The sequence below is a fragment of the Oikopleura dioica genome, chromosome XSR (genome assembly GCF_907165135.1).
Source record: "Oikopleura dioica chromosome XSR, OKI2018_I68_1.0, whole genome shotgun sequence".
Taxonomy (NCBI): Eukaryota; Metazoa; Chordata; class Appendicularia; order Copelata; family Oikopleuridae; genus Oikopleura; species Oikopleura dioica.
The window spans coordinates 1706511-1725066 of record NC_137294.1 but is presented as its reverse complement, the minus strand read 5'-3'; the positions used below and the strand labels follow the sequence as shown (position 1 = coordinate 1725066).

Below are 18556 nucleotides of genomic sequence, written 5' to 3'. Positions count from 1 at the left end.
TTCGACTTTGAATCGAACCAATTTCCGAGCTGTCTCGTAGTCACTAGAGCGGGCTCTCTGAACACAAGTCCTTGGCGAAGATTTCTGACCTATCTAAAAACCCCCTTATGCAACTTTATCGACTCGGTCGCCAAGAAAAATGACCAAAAAAGTCATTTTTCATCTTAGAACTCAACTGACTGAAAAATCCCCGCTGCAAAATAAAATCATGAGGAGTTCTAGAACATTTCCCTTCTACTAACACTTCAGAGGAAGTCTACAAGAATCCTTTGTACAGCGTGCCTCTCTTAGCGCTCTGCCACTGTGTAATGAAAATGAAAACAAGCTGCATTTCATCTAGAGATTTTTTCGAATTTGCCAATGTTTCAAATCTGCCTCTTTGATTCCTAAAGTTATTACAATTCAGTTGCAATCAGTTCTTGTTAAAGCTTTATTCGTTCAAAATGGAATTCAAGCAGGAGTGCTAATTATTCTCAATCGACATTTTCGAGACTCTTCATTTTTGCTCCCTAAAATAAAACGAAAATTGGAAGATGGTTTTCTGAACAAGAACCTGAATCGGTCGAGTTTATGGCCGAAATTGTCCACCTTGTTCTCCAGCTCCGTGTATTTGCGCTGGAGGTTGTTGAGTTCGTCTTGCATTTCTTCGTATCGTGCTTTCTTAAATTTATTTAGCGATAATTTTTCTGTTGAAGAGAAGTTCTTACCAATTGATCAAGATCTTGGCAGTCTTTTACAGTGAATTCTGTCTTCTCACGAGCCACCGCCGTTCGAGACAAAGCTTCTTTCAACGAGACTGTTAGATGCGCCTTCTTCGCTTGGCTCATAATTTCTTCTTCGTCAGACTCTTCAAACTGCCGTTTCTTCGACAACTTTGATCGAGCTCGATTACCTGAATGATTAACCTTGTCCGAGAAAAATCTCAGTAGAAAATACCGTCCGCGAATGCATCTCCTTCGTCTTTTTCTCGAGAGTACAGATGCTCCATCTTTTGCGAGAGCTGTTCTAATTCAGCGGGCTCGAAAGAATCCACCATCTTGTTTTCTGTTTTCTCGAGATTTTTTGTAATATTTTTGGCAAGACGAACCCGTTTCTAAGATTGACGACTCACTAGCCAGGGTCGGAAATCCTGTTTGGTTCGAAAGCGACGCGAGAATAGAACCGTAAGATTGAAATAGGGGGAGCTATTAGAGGGCTACAACTAGCTAGGCAGAAAGAAAATGTGCCGATCCTCTTGCACTACTGTATTTTTCAGTTTGAAACTTTGGCACTAGAAGAATGGCTTTTTCTGTAGCGGACTAGGGTCGGCACCGACCTTTTTCCAGGTCGGGGTTGGTCGGAAGAAGCGTCGCCTTGAAAATTGGCCTGATCTGTGGTCGGGTCGATCGGGCTTTCGGTCAGAACTTGCGAACCCGACAAAACCGACCACTGACCAAGATTTGACCTTCTTCAAGCAAGATCAAGCAACAGAACATCTAAGACATCTGACCGACGAAGGAGGCGTGTGAATTCGTTTTATTGCGAATTGCTGACTTCAACTGATTTTGATAGACATTCGTATCAGTGCACCAGCCCGAAGAAATCATAGAAAAATGTATCACGGGTTGATAAGTCATCATTTTTACCGACCTATCTTCTTCGATTCGCAGATTTTTAGGAGCCAACAGAAAATAGCCGCCCCATCCGAGGCCATCCGAATGTCTAGAAAAGAGAGAAACTGTGAAAGATTATTTTCTTTTTTTTCGTTTCTGGATTGCACGCCAATTCAGCTTCATCTTGTTTCAGTCAAGAAACCATAATTTGACTTCCAATTTTTAGTTTTGATAAAAACATCAAGAAGAACGGGTAACCGCCAAAAAAACAAGAAAGAGATGAGTTTTTCAGAGAACCTGTACATGGATGAATCGTTAACGGAGAACAAAGGGTCTACCTCGGAGTCTATTGATTCTGTCGATGCCTCGGCCGACCATTGGTCCCATGGAGGTGAGAAATTCGAAATCAGTGAGACTTGATGCATCGAGAATTATCAGAAAATGTTTCTGTTGGCAAACTTATTTTTTAGGAATCGCTCAGGCGCAGAAAGACCCAATGTTCCTTCCTGACGACGTTGTCAGTTTCATCGACGGTAATTGAGTTAAAATTGAAAAAACACTTTACTAATTTTCGTAATTAAGAAGAGGGGACAACCATTCGCGGTGTGTTCGCGGACGATGTGGACTTGTCGTTTGGGAACTGGTCGTTGAGTGATAAGAAGGCTGAGAAATTCAAAATCTCCACCTATCCGTCGAAAAAGGTCGTCCATAAACAAAGCGAAGAGCTAAAGCTTCTCCATCGACCATTCATGTTGGGCGAGGTTGTCAGACGAGGCAAGAGTGATGAAATCGGAACAGTCGTTGCGATCGAGTTCGAAAGTGACGTCAGAGTCCCAGGTACAAACTTGGAATTGGAGAAGATCTCTTCAAAAAGGTTTGAAGTTAATAATGAATATCAATTCTTATTATTTTGTTCAGACTTCTTTCCTGTGATCCGACTTTTTATGGGCAGAAGGTGGCTCTCAACGGCTGGATCGGCGAAATAACAAAGTACAAGAGTAAGACAGGAAGCATGGCGGAAACCGGTTCATTTTCTTCGAGCGACGAGGTCGAAGTCAACTGGGTCGCCTGCGGAAAAAATGAGCCGTCCCCAAAACCGAACAGCAAAGTTGACTCTTCTGAGCTGCCTCAACTGCAAGCGCCTTGGAACCAGGAGAATACTGCCTACAAGAATTCTGACACTGCCACCAAGTTTTGGGGTGTTCTACTCTACGATCGCTTTAGAATCAAGCTTACAAACGAAGAGGCGCAGAGTTTGAACAGAATGCTGAAAAGTCAAGAGGTCGACCCTTCGGAGTTCCGTCATTTTGCGAAACCGAGCCATTCGAAAAAAGGAAAGAAGCTCTCCTCCGATGATTTTCTGGAAATGCTGACGAAGATCGCCAACGATGACGAGAAGTCAAGTTACATATGTCTCCGCTTTCCAAACTTCATGGTGGACACATATGAAGGAGAGTCGAGGACTTACTTAGACGGCATGGATCACGAGGATTCCAAACCAAAAGTGATCAGTAGCTTGTTCGAGACTATTTTCAAAAATGAAAAAGTGGACAAAGAGGGGATGAAAAATAAAGTAAACCGAGTTTTCGAAGAAATTGAAAAGCTACTCGGGAAGAAATATTCGCTTGGCAGCATGAACATCCACTTTGATGAGAAGAATATTGAGTTCTTACTAGAAGAAAAGTCAAGCTTAGAAGGGGCAGCCAATTTCCAGTTCGAAGAAGAGAGCTGGATTTGCATCGAGGTCGCTACTTGCACGTCGATTTGTAAGGTGCAATGGCAATCGGGCGAAATCGAAGACTGCGATTCTACTGGACTCTCAACATGTAGTAATCATTCTCAATGGCGCAAGTTCCTTCCAGGCAAGTCTAACTACAGCGAAGTTCATATTGATGATTAATAATAGGGAATTACGTTGTTCGTAAAAATCAAGAAAACCTCGCCGAATGGGGAAGCGTTGTCTCCGTCGATTTCGCCAAGAAGCAAGTCGTTGTCAAATGGTTTATCGACGAAACAACTAAAGAACGAGAAACAATCTCTTTCAACGACGCGACCGCTCATCCAGTTTTCAAATTTCCCCTCGGAAGCCTCGTTGTAAGCAACAGTTCATCGCAGATCAACTGCCCGGGCGTCGGAATGGTAAAGGGCTTCCTGTCATGCGGAAAACTCGAGATAATGTGGGCCGATAGGACTAGAGTTATAATTCTTACTGATCTCCAGAACAATAACCGAAACGGCTGAGATAAAAATTATAACTTTGAGTAGAACGGAATCCCCCGTTTTTCCAACTCAACTGACCCCCGAAAGTGTACTCTTCCCAAAAGAAGACTATTCATGGCCCATGGAAAGTGAAGCAGGCTATGGAATGTCCGAAGAAGGCGGATCAAAAACAACCGAGGAGAAGATTTCCGAGATAACAGAGCCTGTTATTGATGATGTACCTATTGCCGATCTTGGGCAAGGAACGGGATTATCAGCAAGTGCTTTTTTCAACAAAAAATGGTTCATAAGTCCGTCAAAAGTTCATTTTCTCGAGGATCCAAGCCCAACTCACGCTTTCTTCAATTCCAAAAATGACCACTCAAAGGCTAGGTTCATCTTATTTCCACTCTTTATTTGATGTACCGTTATGAAGGAAAAAATAATAACCTAACAAAAAGTCATTTTTGAAGATTTACAACTCTGAAATCAGCAGACTTCAAACGTCGATCCCCAAAGGTGTTCACTTGTGGGCATATGAAAGTCGCCTCGATTTACTTTCATTCGCCATCGAAGGTATCAGAAATTCCATTTCAATTCTTCGAGAGCACTTTTCAAGGGCCAGCAGGGACTCCTTACGAACACTGCCTCTTCTGCTTCGACATTTGCCTTCCAGACGGATACCCGCTCACCTCCCCGCCGAAAGTCCGCTACAGATCAACGCTGGATAGAAGGTTTTCCTCTTTCTCTTTATTAGAAGCTCATGCATTTTTTCAGAATCAATCCAAATCTCTACGATGACGGGAAGGTCTGCCTATCCCTCCTGGGAACTTGGGCGGGTAATGGGTGCGAGAAGTGGAAATACACTTCCAATCTCTTGCAATTGCTCGTCTCGCTTCAAGGTAAAGAAATCAGAAATATTTGCGTATAACAATTTCTTCTCAGGGCTGACACTGAATGCCGAGCCTTATTTCAACGAGCCTGGCTACGAGAAAACAAGAAAGACCGACGCTGGCGTAAACGGCTCAAGGAAATATAACCAGGATATCACAAAATATCTCTGCCAACATGTGATCACAACGATCAGGTAAAGAACATCCACAACTTCACTATTTTTAACAACATCCGTCGCAGAAATCCAGGACAGCCATTTGAAGAGCTCGTGAAGGAGTTCTACTTTGGATCGAAGCTGGAAAAGAAAGAAGGAGTCATCGGCAAGTTTATCGATAAGATGGAAAAGCTGACTGGCGAAAACCCAGAGGATTTGGCTTATCCACTACTGCCAATCGTAGACAAGTTGAAATCCACCCTGTCAGGTTATTTTTCCACGATATTCTGAGTTCTAAAAAATTATAGCGAAAATCGAAACGCTGAAGGAAATCAAATCCGAAGAAGAAAAGGAAGCCACATCTTCTGCCTAGAGTCTGGGCCCTAGACTCTTATCATTGAACATTATTTTGAACTGCCTCTTCGACTGAAAAAATGCTTATCATCTGAACCTTCTAACTGGAATAAAAGACATACATGTCAATGACATGATCCTTGACTTCTCTTTCATGATATCAAGAGTTTTAATTGACAAAGACAGAAGCTTTTTAGACACATGTATTTTATTAAAAACCGGGTTGAAGGATTTGAATGTTTTCTTTTTTCTTAATTCGAGGAGAGATTTGTATCAGTAGTTTCCTCCGAGCAAGTGCGAAGAGCGGAATTCGAAACTTCTTTCGTTTCCGCTTTTTTCTCCATCACCGGCGCGGGGGAGTCATCCTCCTTCGCGTACATGAACTTGTACATTAGGGAGCCTACGACGCCGCAGACGATCACTCCGGCGAGAAGGAACACCAGTGGATTTCCCTTGCTTTCGACTTTTGGCGGAGTTTTTGAGCCTTGTTCAAAATGTCAAGCCACGTTTTAAGATGGCTAAATCAACGACGATATTCTGAAAATTGAGCTAAGGCAGCCTTAATCTGCACAAAAATTGGCTCGACATTTTCCTAAAAGTGGAACTTCTCGTGCATAGTTTGAGCTTGTACTTGTTCGAGAGGTGAATTTATTGTGCGGGTTGTATTTGATTGAGCCGCCGACAACTGCTCTGGCGCCGCCGGCCTGGGCCACCGTAGTTCCGCCAGACGATTCTGTCATTTTGTAGCCGATCTTCAGTTTGCTTCCAGGCTAAAAGACGTGTCTTGATTCAAAATTTCAGGCAGTCTATTCGTGCGCCTTGACCTTCACGAACGTGAAATTGGCAATCCGTTTACGCGTTGAGGGGAACGTAGGGCGCCTAATCTGCCACTTAGGGTGCCTTAAAGTCTCAGAAAATGTTGTCAAAAGATACAGTGCTCGTTCTTTTCCCCAACTCATTTGTTTATCATTATTTCTATTTTTGGGGTTCTTCCAAATCAATCTCGCAAAAGGATAGTTACCGGAGCTTTGAAGTAAATTTCGAGACGGACTCCGGTCGACACAAGGGATGGAATTTTCGCATTTGCGCCGCAGTACATTTTTGAAGAGACTTCACGTTCTTTTTTCCCTTCTTTGAGGAGCTCTTTGAAGACGACTCCACCGCCTCCAGAGCAGGGAACTGAGATCGTAGATGGCATGATTTTGATGTATTGGCCGTAGTTTACTTGTAAACTGAATTGTTATTAGTAACCTATTACTAAAGGGCTTAAAAGAAAAAGGTTCAATAAGGTTAAAATGATAAATTAATAAATCCCATTCTGAGTCCTATTTGAAGAAAAATAAACTAGGCCTAAATATGTCTTAAATTCTTAGCTGCTTTTTTTCACTAATTTCATTCCCGAAAAGGATGTTTTTCGAATCATTTCGTGGCAGGAGATTATCCCAAAACTGCCCGTTAGACAGCGAGTTTAATATTGAAACATAGCACGACATCATTAAAATAAAGTTTTGGAAGTACTGTCTAGTTGGACATTTCGAAACATCTTTTACAAGTAATATTTTCAAGTGGCATACTTTGCTCGTGACAGCTTTGTAAATAAGGATGCAATAACTTGTTGTTTTTATCAAAATGAAGCGGTTGCCAACTTCCAGCTGGCCTTATTTACCCTTATATTGTAGTGATATGTATTATTTCAAAGAAAAATAGACATCAACAGATATTTTTTTCTTTTATCTGTTGTCATATATTTTTTTTATTATTTTTTATTTTTATCTATTGATGTCCGAATTTTTCATCTATATACACAAAGCTTAATCCTTTATATTGTCCCCTGAAAGCCGAAATTTTAACTAGTAGGTCAAGTACGAAATTCAAATTCGCTGCAAGAAAAAGCCTTACTTCCAGACGCATTCTTCAACTGTTTTCGACTTGGCTGGATATCCGTCTGATGTGACATATTTAACTTCAGGTCCGGCTCCTCCTGCTTGGCTTCTGCACTCCTTTTTCTGGCTAGCAAGTGCGCAAGCAGCGAAAATAACCCATTTGAGCAGCTTCATTTTTATCTCGATTTTGTTCTAGTTTTCTATTTCTCTATCTAAAATCTCTATTTGTGGGCTCTTCTTACGACCGATATTCACCCATGTGCTGGGTACAAAAGGCCCTGTTTTGGTGCAGGACGATTTGCCGAGGTGGCGTCCTTATCGCGCAGCAAGAATAAAGCTCGATCTCCCGCGGCGCTCGAATTTCCTTGGCCGAATGAGCGCGCTCCATTCCGACGCCCTTGAACCTCCAGCCCGATAAACGTATGAAACGCACGACGGTACTGAGATAGCGCGCATTATTTCGTCATTAAGCACTTAACCACTTTTACGGGAAAATCGTTAACTAGCCTCAAGATCACCAAAGAAATATAAATTTTTTTATAAAATTTTTATTTAAGAAATTAAAAAAATGATTATTATAGGTTAGGTTAAAGGTTAGGGACTGTAGAACAGTGTAGAACAGAATCTACAGTCTATTACAGTCGAACTTTCTTTAAAAGTTGGTCAAGTTTGTCTTAATAGTGCTCTAAATCAGCCGATGTTGACTGTAACTAAGTATTATTGCCTCCAAAATAGCCGTAAGACTTCAAGGCTATGCCAGCCCTGACAATTAGAAAGTAGAGTTAATCCCTCAAAGCATTTGTTTCTCAGCGTCCGGCATTATTTGGCACGACAATTGACGACGAGACGAGGCCAAAATAATTCCACCACTCCGTAACTGTTTAAAAACTGTCATTCTTAGCGACATCATTCGTTTCACAAATGCGCATTGGGGGCAACAAACGACTGGTTTTAAAATTCGGCCACTTTTGGGTCAACTTGAATCTGAATAAATTTTGTAAATTCCCTGCCTTTCTCATTGGGAAACGTGCAGTTCAAATTGAAAAGTGCTTGTAATTGACTTTTTACTGCAGTTGCAAGCTTTTTTTCTGAAAGCTGCCAAGAGCGGATAATATTTTGGGGAAGCACAAAAGGTAATTATTTTTAGCTCCCGAATCATTCGATCGGGTTAAAACTATTACTTCTTTTGGAAATAAAGGAAAATACATAAACATCATTAATTTCTTTTATAAACTCTTAGTATTTAGTATACAGTTGGTAACTCAACTTAGACGTAATAAAAGTGTATTCAATAAATTAACAAGCAGTAAAGATTTATACTCAGAGTTGCAAATTTTGTTTATTTTTGCTGAGCTGACCTGAGTAAAAATTTCTCTGAGCTGAGCTGGCGTATTTCCGAGATAACTGAGCTGAGCTGAGCTGGCCTTTTTCAGAGGTCATTGAGCGGAGCTGAGCTGAGCAGAGCTTTTTTAAGGTAGTCGAGCTGAGCTGAGCGGACCCTAATTAGAGCTGAGCTGAGCTAGTTGAGCTGAGCTGAGCTGTTTTTACTTTGTTTTTAATAGTTAAATTGTGTCGAAATCATTGAGCTGAGCTGAGCTGAGCAAAGTGATAAATGTTTGAGTTGAGCTGAGCTGAGCAGAACAGATCATGGTCGAAAATAATTGATGTGAGCTGAGCTGAGTGAAAACTATCTGAGCTGAGCTGAGCGGCCGCTCAGCTCACTCAGCTCAGCAAATTTGCAACTCTGTTTATACTGTATAGTTGTTAAATAGTAATAGTTTTTAATATCTTGGAATTTGGCAGATGAGTTTGGTGGTTTAATAAGATTGCTCGTAACACGGTCTACACTCCGCTGGAAAGATATTTGGTCGAATAAGGAGCCTCGTTGGCAAAAATGCAAATTGCCCGTTGCAGCGCGGACACTCAATGACTCGCTTCAGATTCTAAATTAAAATAAGAGCTCCATTTTTGAGCAAATCTGATGACAGGACAAATAATAATCTTATTTTGGAATTATTATCGTTTTTTAAACGAATGGATTTTTACCAAGTCAAATACGCGAGGCGAGGAAATAAAACTTTCGAAAACTTTACATTTGGTCGATAAAGATTTTTTGCGCATAGCGAAATTTGCAGATGCGTGACGAAGAAATAGTTCCTTCGATAATTTATGGAAGAGTTGTAGTTCCTGACCAGAATTTTTTAAAGAGGTAAATTAGGATTTTAATAAATCCTTTGGCAAGTAAAAGAGCAAGTAACTAGCATTTTAACCAGAGTTGCAAATTTTGTGAACTAGCTGAGCTACAGCTCAGCTCAGCTCAATTTGACCTCAGCTCAGCTAGCTCAGCTCAATGGTTCTTCGAAAAGAGCCAGCTCAGCTCAGCTAGCTCAGCATAAAAATGGTCAGCTCAGCTCAGCTAGCTCAGTTTGAGAAATCGTCAGCTCAGCTCAGCTCAAAAATTTTCAAATATGCCCCAGCTCAGCTCAGCTCAATTTTTTTTTTAAATCCAGCTCAGCTCAGCTCAGTTGTTTTTATAAGGGGCCAGCTGAGCTCAGCTCAGCTCAATTTCGACCTCAGCTCAGCTAGCTCAGCTCAGAAAAAATTTCCAAAATTTGCAACTCTGATTTTAACCAGATAAGGAAACTCCGTTCAGAACCGGCCTCTTATAGAATTAAGGCACAGACTTTTTTTTCGGGCGGAAAGATTTTGTTTTCTCAAAGTTCGATAGTAGGATTACTTCCAAAGAATCAACAAATCAGTGAAGCGGACCTCGACTTTTCCGTTTACACATGCCGTTTGAAAAGTTTGATAAGACTCCGTAAATAGTAAATACGCGTTCTTGCGCCGCTGATCCGCGAGTTTTAAATGTGATAAATTCAAATTAACAGTTTTTTTTCTTTTCAAGTTCGTTTTCTCGAAGAAGATGAGCTCAGTTGGGATGAGCGGAGGATTGGAGCTGGCACAGAGTTTTAACTGGGCAGTCAGAAATTCGACGGGACAATTCGACGGCAAAGTTTGTGAAGAATTTCACGACTTTAACAGAACTGACTGGTGCGACTTCTACGAAGCTGTAGAGAGCTGTGAGCTAGAAGAGACTTTTGTGGAATACGTCGAAGTTGTTCTATGCTCAGAAAACATCAAAAACGATGCGTTTTTTATTGGTAAGAAAATGAGTTTCGATTTTCAAAGAGTCGTCGTTGTTTTCAAGGAATGAATATTCTCTACTCTTTGTGGTGTCTGTGGCTTTTCATCGCTCTTGGCCTCGTGGCAGATGCATTTTTTGTACCCAATTTGACCAAGATCTCCTCCCAGTTGAAGCTTTCCGAAAATGTAGCTGGTGTGACATTGGTCGCTTTTGGCAACGGCGCTCCTGACATTTTCTCTGCCATTGCCAGTTTCGGTGCAGGTGGAGAAGTCGCCAAGCTCGCCATTGGATCACTCATAGGCAGGGAACTAAAGATTTTCGTCTCCTTGACGCTGTCACTTTCAAGGAATTCTGATGAATTCACTGGAATAGTACTGTATTTGCATAGCAGATTTGGATAAACAAAGATTAGAGCCCATCAAAGGAGCGGGATTGTTTGTGACAAGCGTCGTCGCCGGAGCCTGTATGATTACTACGAAAGTTTGAACTCGCCTGACTTCAGCAATTATATTTACTTAAATTTTCATGTTCAAACTTTGATCAGACCGTTTACGCCCGCTGCCAGACCGCTGCTCCGCGACGTCATCTTCTACTTGTGGTCGCTTTACTGGCTTCTTCAATGCTTGTTCAAGGGCAAGATTGAATTGTTTGATTCGATAGGCTTCCTTGTCCTCTATGTTATCTACGTTCTATTTGTCGGTCTCGGCGGCCGCTTTGGCAAAATTCTTGGACTTTCGAAAGCAAAAGGTAAGATCAACTAAAAAAAAGAAAGAAAGCTAGAATTTCTAAGGGTTTACTTACGATAATCCTGACGAAGATGTCGCCACAGAAAATAACGATTCACTTCCTGCTTCAAAATTTGCCTCTGCCAGAAATACAATGACAGTTGATGGATCGAATCCAGAAGGAAGATCAAGATCTAATACAGCAACTAATACTCTTGGTATCGCCAAAAATCGAATGAGAGCGCTCTCAAACGTTTCAAGGTGGGTCATAGTGACGCTCAAGAATTGAAATCAAGGAGGAGAACGATTGCTTTGATGTTAATTTTGAACTTCAGCCGAGCAGGACACACTCCACGCCCGAGTATGCTCTCTGTTCAAAAAGCGAGCGAAGTTGGCTTCAAAACTCGAAGAGAGTACATCAAGGTACTTATTCTTTTCTTTTTCTATTATTATATGGAAAGTAGAGAATTTTCGGTTGTGTAGTTACTAGACTCGAATGAATATGATTTTTGAAATGATTAGGAAATGTTCGTTCCATGGGATCCCGAGGAATGGGAAGAAGCCGGCATCATTGGCAAGGCCCTCGCAATTTTAATGGCGCCACTGTTCTTACTTGGCAAGCTTACAGTCCCAGTCGTCGGCGAGGATGAAAAGGAAACATGGAATCGACCGTTGGCGTACGCGCAAGCCGTGAGCTTCCCCTGGCTTTGGTACATCCTTCTTCAGCAATATGGGTAGGGAAAAATTCATGATTCTAGGAAGTAGAGAAATTGATCTTCAAATTCATTTTCAGTGAGCCAAACTTCGGAGCCTACTGTGATGACAATGACGTCTGCACTGGTGGTTGGAATAGAGCGATCATTCCTGCTGCCCTTTCTGTTCTTTTCGCTGCTTGTATGTCACTTTTAAATCGGCTGCAGTCTTCATCACTGTTTAGTTGTTTTCCTGACATGCTTCAAAAAGCCCTTGGAGAAGCCATCATCGGCTTACTTTTTATTCACGATTCCGGGCTTTCTCGGCGGAATGTTGTGGGTATTCGTTCTCGCCAATGAAGTCGTCGGACTGCTCACTGCTCTAGGATTCTTCTGGAAAATAAACAACGTCGTTATGGGACTGACATTCCTCGGTAACATTCTTGACAAGATCAGTCGCGATAATGTTTCCTTTTTTTAGCATGGGCGAATTCTGTTGGCGATCTCGTCGCTGACTTGGGTCTCTCTAGAATCGGCAAAGCTGGTACAGCTGTGGCAGCATGCTTTGGCTCTCCCCTTCTCAATCTTTTAGGAACCGTTTTGAATTAGCAAATTCTTTATTTGCCAAAATCAGAGTTGCAAATTTGCTGAGCTGAGTGAGCTGAGCAGTCGCTCACCTCAGCTCAGCTCAGTGATTTTGGAAGATGATCTGATCTGATCTGCTCAGCTCAGCTCAGACAATAATCACTTAGCTCAGCTCAGCTCAATGATTTGAATACAATTTTACTACCAAAAAATAGTAAAAACCCGCCCAGCTCAGCTCAATCAACTCAGCTCTTATTAGGGTCCGCTCAGCTCAGCTCAGCTCAACTCTCTTAAACAGAAGGTCTGCTCAGCTCAGCTCCGCTCAATGACCGCTGAAAATGGCCAGCTCAGCTCAGTAACCTCCGACATAGGCCAGCTCAGCTCAGAAAAATTAATCAAAATTTGCAACTCTGGCCAAAATCACTATTCAAAGCGCATAAAAAGTTGGAACCGGCCTTGGTTGTACCATCTCCATCGTTTCCAACGACTGGGAAGATATAGAATTGGATCTGCGAGCCCTCGAAGCCGCCCTTTTAGGAGGAACTACGCTTCTTCTTCTCTCCCTGCTTTTGATTTTACCTATTATCAAGTACCACGTCGGCAGAGCAGTGGGCATTTTCCAAATTGTACTGTATATCGGCGCTTTGGTCCTGTGCTTGCTTCTGGGTACAAACTAGTATTTCAAATAAATTAGATTCAAAGGTTTCAGTAGTTGAGAAAACTATGTTATGTTTTGGGAAAAATCAAATAACACTCGCGGAACGTGCATACAAAATTATATAAAAGAAGTGGCGCTTTTTCGTCGATATTTTTTACAAGATTAGATACACATCCCGACTCATCCTAATCAGCTTACAACAACTTGCCTTATCGAATATCCGAAAACCTAATTTTCAAACAAAAGTTGTTTCTTTTCGTTGTTTCCTAAATTTCAATCCCGAGAAGGAAAAATCCAATCTCACTCTAACGGACTCGGAGCCACTTGAAGTGTTCCTGTGTGTCCAATCTCGCTAATTTGCGTGATTAGTTCAAGTCGAAAACTTCGTCTCACTCTCACTTGGTTGATTATTTCGCCAGTGACTGTATGTTCACTCTACTATGGCCAGCTCAGCTCAGCTCAATTATTTTCGAACATGATCTGTTCTGCTCAGCTCAGCTCAGACAATTATCACTCAGCTCAGCTCGGCTCAATGATTTAAACACAATTTTACTACTAAAAATACAGTAAAAAACAGCTCAGTTCAGCTCACCCGGCTCAGCTCAGCTCAACTACCTAAAAAAAGGTCTGCTCAGCTCAGCTCAATGACCTCTGAAAAAGGGCAGCTCAGCTCAACGAGCTCCGAAATAGGCCAGCTCAGCTCAGCTCAGAGCATTTTTCACGCAGGTCAGCTCAGCCAAAATAAAAAAAAATTTGGCAGATTTGAAAAAAAAAAATTTGCAACTCTACTGTGGCTCTATAAATCTACATAAATCTGTATGTATCGGAATGCGAGGTTGTTTATTATCGAATTTGGTTTTTTTCTGTTTCGAAGTTTGTCTTTATCCTTCTAGTGTGATGATCGCGCAACAACATCGTTTTTCGAAGTGAAAAATAAACGTTCAGAGAAGCTTTGACAGTTCCGTCTAAACGATTTTGATTTTCCTCTGTCACAACCTCAAACAGAGGGCGCCTTCCTTTCTCATTCTCCACGCTTTAATTTACTTATCAAACTTTTTTCTTCTTGTTTACGAAATCGAGTGATAAAATCAAAAGTAAATTATCGCTAATTAAAAGATAAGGATGAAAATCGGTTGCTTCTACTAGAAAATCAAGCTCCTAAATCGTGAATACGGTCAGAGTTGCAAATTTTGGTTTATTTTTGCTGAGCTGGCCTATTTCGCAGCTCAATGAGCTGAGCTGCCCTTTTTCAGAGGTCATTGAGCTGAGCTGAGCTGAGTAGACCCTAATTAGAGCTGAGCTGAGCTGGGTGAGCTGATCTGATCTGTTAATTACTCTATTTTTAGTAGTAGAATTGTGTTAAAATCATTGAGCTGAGCTGAGCTGAGCTGAGTGATACTTGTCTGAGCTGAGCTGAGCAGAACTGATCATGTTCGAAAATTATTGAGCTGAGCAGAGCTGAGCTGAGTGATAATTGTCTAAACTGAGCTGAGCTGAGCAAATCAGATCATTTTCGAAAATCACTGAGCTGAGCGACTGCTCAGCTCACTCAGCTCAACAAATTTGCAACTCTGAGTACGGTTAGGGTTAGGGAGCACATTTTTCTCGCCAGGGTCAAAATAAAAGAAAAAGGTATACTTACTGACAGTAAAAAAAATAAGAATCGGCGGTCCAGTGCGGTTTTCTTGAACGGTTGAAAATGAACGCGAAATTGACGGAAATGGTTTCCGCTTGTCTGAAAAAGCAGCTGGAGCGCTCCAGGTTTGCATCTCGTTGCAATTGGATGTTTCACTAAATAAAGAAGCATGAAAGAAGTTGATTTTTGGTCACAACAAAACCGAGCCGCTTTTCAGAAACTTAAATTGCGAAATGAGTTTTCGCACGCTCACTTCAGCTCAGTTGACAAAACAACATTTTCGAAAAAGTGAAAGAAAGGTAGTAATATCCGCTTCCGCTGTCTTAATCCTACCACAGCTCGGCTGGCCCAGCCGTCAAGTGTCTATTAAATTGGCTTCAAAGCTGTGGTATAAGCAATTGATTACGAAAAATAGCTAGTTAAATATAGAGTTGTATTAAAATCAACAAAAAAGATCGAAAAGTTCGATTTGAAACAGTAAAATGAATGACTCGAGAAGAACGATTACTACTTGTTGCAGAGTTGCAAATTTGCTGAGCTTAGTGAGCTGAGCTCAGCTCAGTGATTTTGGAAAATGATCTGATCTGCTCTGCTCAGCTCAGCTCAGCTCAGACAATTGTCACCTAGCTCAACTCAGCTCAGCTCAATGATTTGAATACAATTTTACTACCAAAAAACAGTAAAAAACAGCTCAGCTCAGCTCAGCTCTAATTAGGGTCCGCTCAGCTCAGCTCAACTACCTTAAAAAAAAGTCTGCTCAGCTCAGCTCAATGACCTCTGAAAAAGGCCAGCTCAGCTCAGAAAAATTAATCAAAATTTGCAACTTTGACTTGTTCAATTTGCCAAAAAACTGAAAACACGATAGGAAATAGATTCAAAAGGAATTACGATAAAAAATGTTTCAAGTCGGCTTTCGATGTTTTGTTTATAGAGTTTGTTTATACCGTTTGTCGTCTCGGCTAAATTTAAGCTCACCCTAATCGCACAGGTGAGCTTGAAAGCGGATCGGCTGCTTTTCTGAGTCCCTTATCGCTTAATTCAAATTTTTGCTTAATTCATAGTTAATCCAAATCCAAATCACACAAGACTTAAACGCAGGAGTTTCGCATCGTAAAATCCTTTTTCAAGCAGTTTTCAGGCATAATAACATCCCTCGCAAAGTCAAAAGGAAGACTGTAACCCTAAGCTTCGCTCCTGTAAGTGGGTGGAAATAGTCTTAGTCAGACAAACGCGGAATAGGACTAGAATGCTCTTGCGGGCTCATTAGTGGGATTTGCCTTTTAGGTGCCTAGCTTTTCGTTAGTTTTCTTGAGCAGGTTCCAGCTCAGATTGGCGCCTGTCCGCGCGGCGTAAAATCGATTGATTAAATTCATCCCCTTTTCCCCAAAAAATGTTCGATTGTCTTGTCACAAAAACCTCAAATGTGGCGTTTTTAATTTGCTCTCTGAAATTAAATTTCGCGCCCGTCCCCATCATAATTATTCTCAAAATTTGCGCTCTGAAGTCTGAGGACCGCGCTTCACCCTGCTTAGAAGCTTACTGTATCTAGTAATAATGAAGAAAAGGCTTTTTCTTCATTGATTGATCCAGCCGCCCGTTTTCAAGGTTATTTTTTAGAATAACATATTCTTCGACAAAGAGAAGGGGATACTCGTTTCCATGCGTTTACAAGTAATCCGGTCTTGGCGCGGCTTATGTGTCAGCAATGTGTCTTTAAATTCGGCCCAGGGCTTAGCTGCTCGTTATACTGTCAAAAGTGGCCGGTCTCGGGCGAGCAGTACAAATCTCCCTAAGTCAAAAGCGCGATTTTCTGGATTCGATTACCCTTATTAAAACGAGCATCTTCCGCTGATTTACAACAGCTTTCGATTAATCGAGCCTTTTCGCTTTCGAAGTGATACCCTTATTTTATCAAGCAAAATCTCGGTAAAGCAAAATCACGATTTTCTGGCTTTGATTACGCTCATTTAAACTTTCGCTGATTTACAAGAGCTTTCGATTAACAGATCATTTTCCGGGCGCGAGTTAAACCCACGAAAATCGTGCTGCCGGAAGCGGCGTCCTTTGATGTTCGCCTTGAGTGCGGCTGAGCGCGGTTGGATCATCTGAGCCTGATCTGAGCTCTAAAACGTAATGCGCCTCCTTAAATTGGGATCGTGGACTTATCCCTTATTCTGCCAGGCTGCGTTGCGGTTGTTGCTCTGACCCAGGCCTTGGCTAACTGTTATTTACAGTTTAAATATTACTCGTCGAAAAGAATCTGAACCAATTTTTGAGGTTAGCAGATAGCCAACCCTAAACAGGATTAGTCTACCCAAAGAAGACACTTTTATTGTCTTCTCCATATTTTCATTTTAATCCTGTTAAAACTATTCCTTCAAAAACTTAAGGGTATATCCCGATGCTGGGCTCGGCAACCTGAGTAAAAAACCTGAGTCAGGGTTCTAAAAGAGTAAGCGGCTTTAAGAGTAGCGGCTTTTTTTGAAAACGAAGCCGCAAAGCGGCTTCGCCAAAGTTACAAACTCAATGAATTATTTTAACTAAATAATATATATATAATATATATACCTATAATATATATATATAGGTATAACTAAATATTTATTTTAACTAAATAAATAATTCATTGAGTTTGTAACTTTGGCGAAGCCGCTTTGCGGCTTCGTTTGAAAAAAAGCCGCTACGCGGCTTTTCATTTTACTCTTTTAGAACCCTGACTCAAGTTTTTTACACAGGTTGCCGAGCCCAGTCCCGATGTTCACAAAGAGTTTTCCGTAAGAAAACGTAGTGACACCCTTATTTTTATTTCAACTTTAGTTCTAGCGTAGCTTGATGTATCAAACTATAAAAATTAATTTTACGCGGTCTACTCCCTTAAAATCAGATCATTCGAATTATTTCTCAATCTGAAATTCTTTTTTAAAATTGGCGAAGACGGAAAAATTGCCGGCGCGATCTTCTGACTGCCGGAAAGCACCACCAAGATTCGAAAACAATCATGACAGGTACTAGATTTAAGTACGGCTCGGCTCACTTTTTGACGGACGCGTTTTCTTTCCGCCTCAGTGACAATTCCCAGTGCCAATTCTATATGTTCCTTGAGCTTTGAAGAAATCACATTTCGCCTCGTTTTTGAACGCGTTAGATAGTACTTTAAGGAAGTGGCTGTGTAATCCGTTTATAGTAAATTGGGCTCGGAACTGGGAGAGATGGAATTAACCTTTTTCAAAAGCGTTTACTTCAAGAGCGCGAAATTTTCTTTTTGCGTTGTGTTTTTTTTTCTTGAGCAGTGGCAACACAAAGAGCCGCTCCAATTAATCCAACTTGAGACAAAAACCTCCCTCGGAGTGCCAATATGTCCCTTCGAGTGCCCATCTATTACTGTTTTGCCTTTTCAATGTGACAAATTAGCTCCTATTATATATCCATCCGATTTCTTAAAAATGATTTACCGTGGCTTCAATGAGCTGGTTTTTTCCAAAGATTTAACATAGTGACACCCTTAAGGGGGTGGTGGTCGGAAAATGTCGGAAAATGTCGACTGAAAAATAACTAAAAACGCGATTTTAGGTCGACTTTGACGCTCGATTTCGTCATTTTTCCCTTGAAAATTTTTTCTAAAACCAAACCACCCACACAATTTGAACCCTTTTAAACTTATTTAGATTGAGAACAAGAAAAATTTTTTTGAAAAAAATTGAGTTTTTTAGGTTGAAAGAATCCTAATTCTCGACCACCACCCCCTTAAAGTGATCACGAAAAGATCAAGTTAGAACATCTTAGCTCTTCATTGAAGATTAGTCTTTAGAGAAAATTGTTGAATAATTTTTAGATTTGCGAAACAAACAAGTTCTTTAAAAAAGCGCGAGTTCTAAAATTAGAATAAATTTCTGGGTTCAACCAGCGCCAGCTTCGGAATTTGCTGCGCTCGATCGACCGTTTCCAATGATTTTCGGAAGTAGAAGACGGTCTACACATATGCTCGTATACTCCCGTACAGATAAAGGGAGAGATGGAGAAGTTCCATGCGGAGCCCCTC

General features: G+C 41.2%; 3 protein-coding genes across 3 annotated transcripts; 2 read left to right on the top strand and 1 right to left on the bottom strand.

Moving 5' to 3' along the window:
- Window positions 1–1847: 1847 nt before the first annotated feature.
- On the top strand, window positions 1848–5292 carry LOC145707390 (uncharacterized). The gene is made up of 12 exons (XM_081784910.1): window positions 1848–1983; window positions 2063–2125; window positions 2175–2466; window positions 2511–3454; window positions 3499–3769; window positions 3858–4179; window positions 4253–4367; window positions 4411–4525; window positions 4569–4693; window positions 4737–4878; window positions 4926–5107; window positions 5148–5292. The coding sequence occupies exons 1-12, from the start codon at window positions 1872–1874 to the stop codon at window positions 5210–5212; spliced, it is 2748 nt and encodes a 915-aa protein (XP_081641036.1). The 5' UTR covers window positions 1848–1871; the 3' UTR covers window positions 5213–5292.
- A 125-nt stretch (window positions 5293–5417) lies between these two features.
- On the bottom strand, window positions 5418–7382 carry LOC145708398 (uncharacterized). The gene is made up of 3 exons (XM_081786060.1): window positions 7093–7382; window positions 6215–6425; window positions 5418–5963 (listed from the first exon to the last, which is right to left on the bottom strand). Exons 1-3 carry the CDS (start codon window positions 7248–7250, stop codon window positions 5754–5756), a joined length of 579 nt encoding a protein of 192 aa, XP_081642186.1. The 5' UTR covers window positions 7251–7382; the 3' UTR covers window positions 5418–5753.
- A 1847-nt stretch (window positions 7383–9229) lies between these two features.
- Window positions 9230–12247, top strand: LOC145707384 (mitochondrial sodium/calcium exchanger protein-like). Its single transcript, XM_081784904.1, has 11 exons — window positions 9230–9285; window positions 9982–10237; window positions 10285–10521; window positions 10646–10701; window positions 10770–10968; window positions 11012–11207; window positions 11282–11369; window positions 11469–11680; window positions 11740–11840; window positions 11884–12072; window positions 12120–12247. The coding sequence occupies exons 2-11, from the start codon at window positions 10000–10002 to the stop codon at window positions 12245–12247; spliced, it is 1644 nt and encodes a 547-aa protein (XP_081641030.1). The 5' UTR covers window positions 9230–9285; window positions 9982–9999.
- The last annotated feature ends 6309 nt before the right edge of the window (window positions 12248–18556 follow it).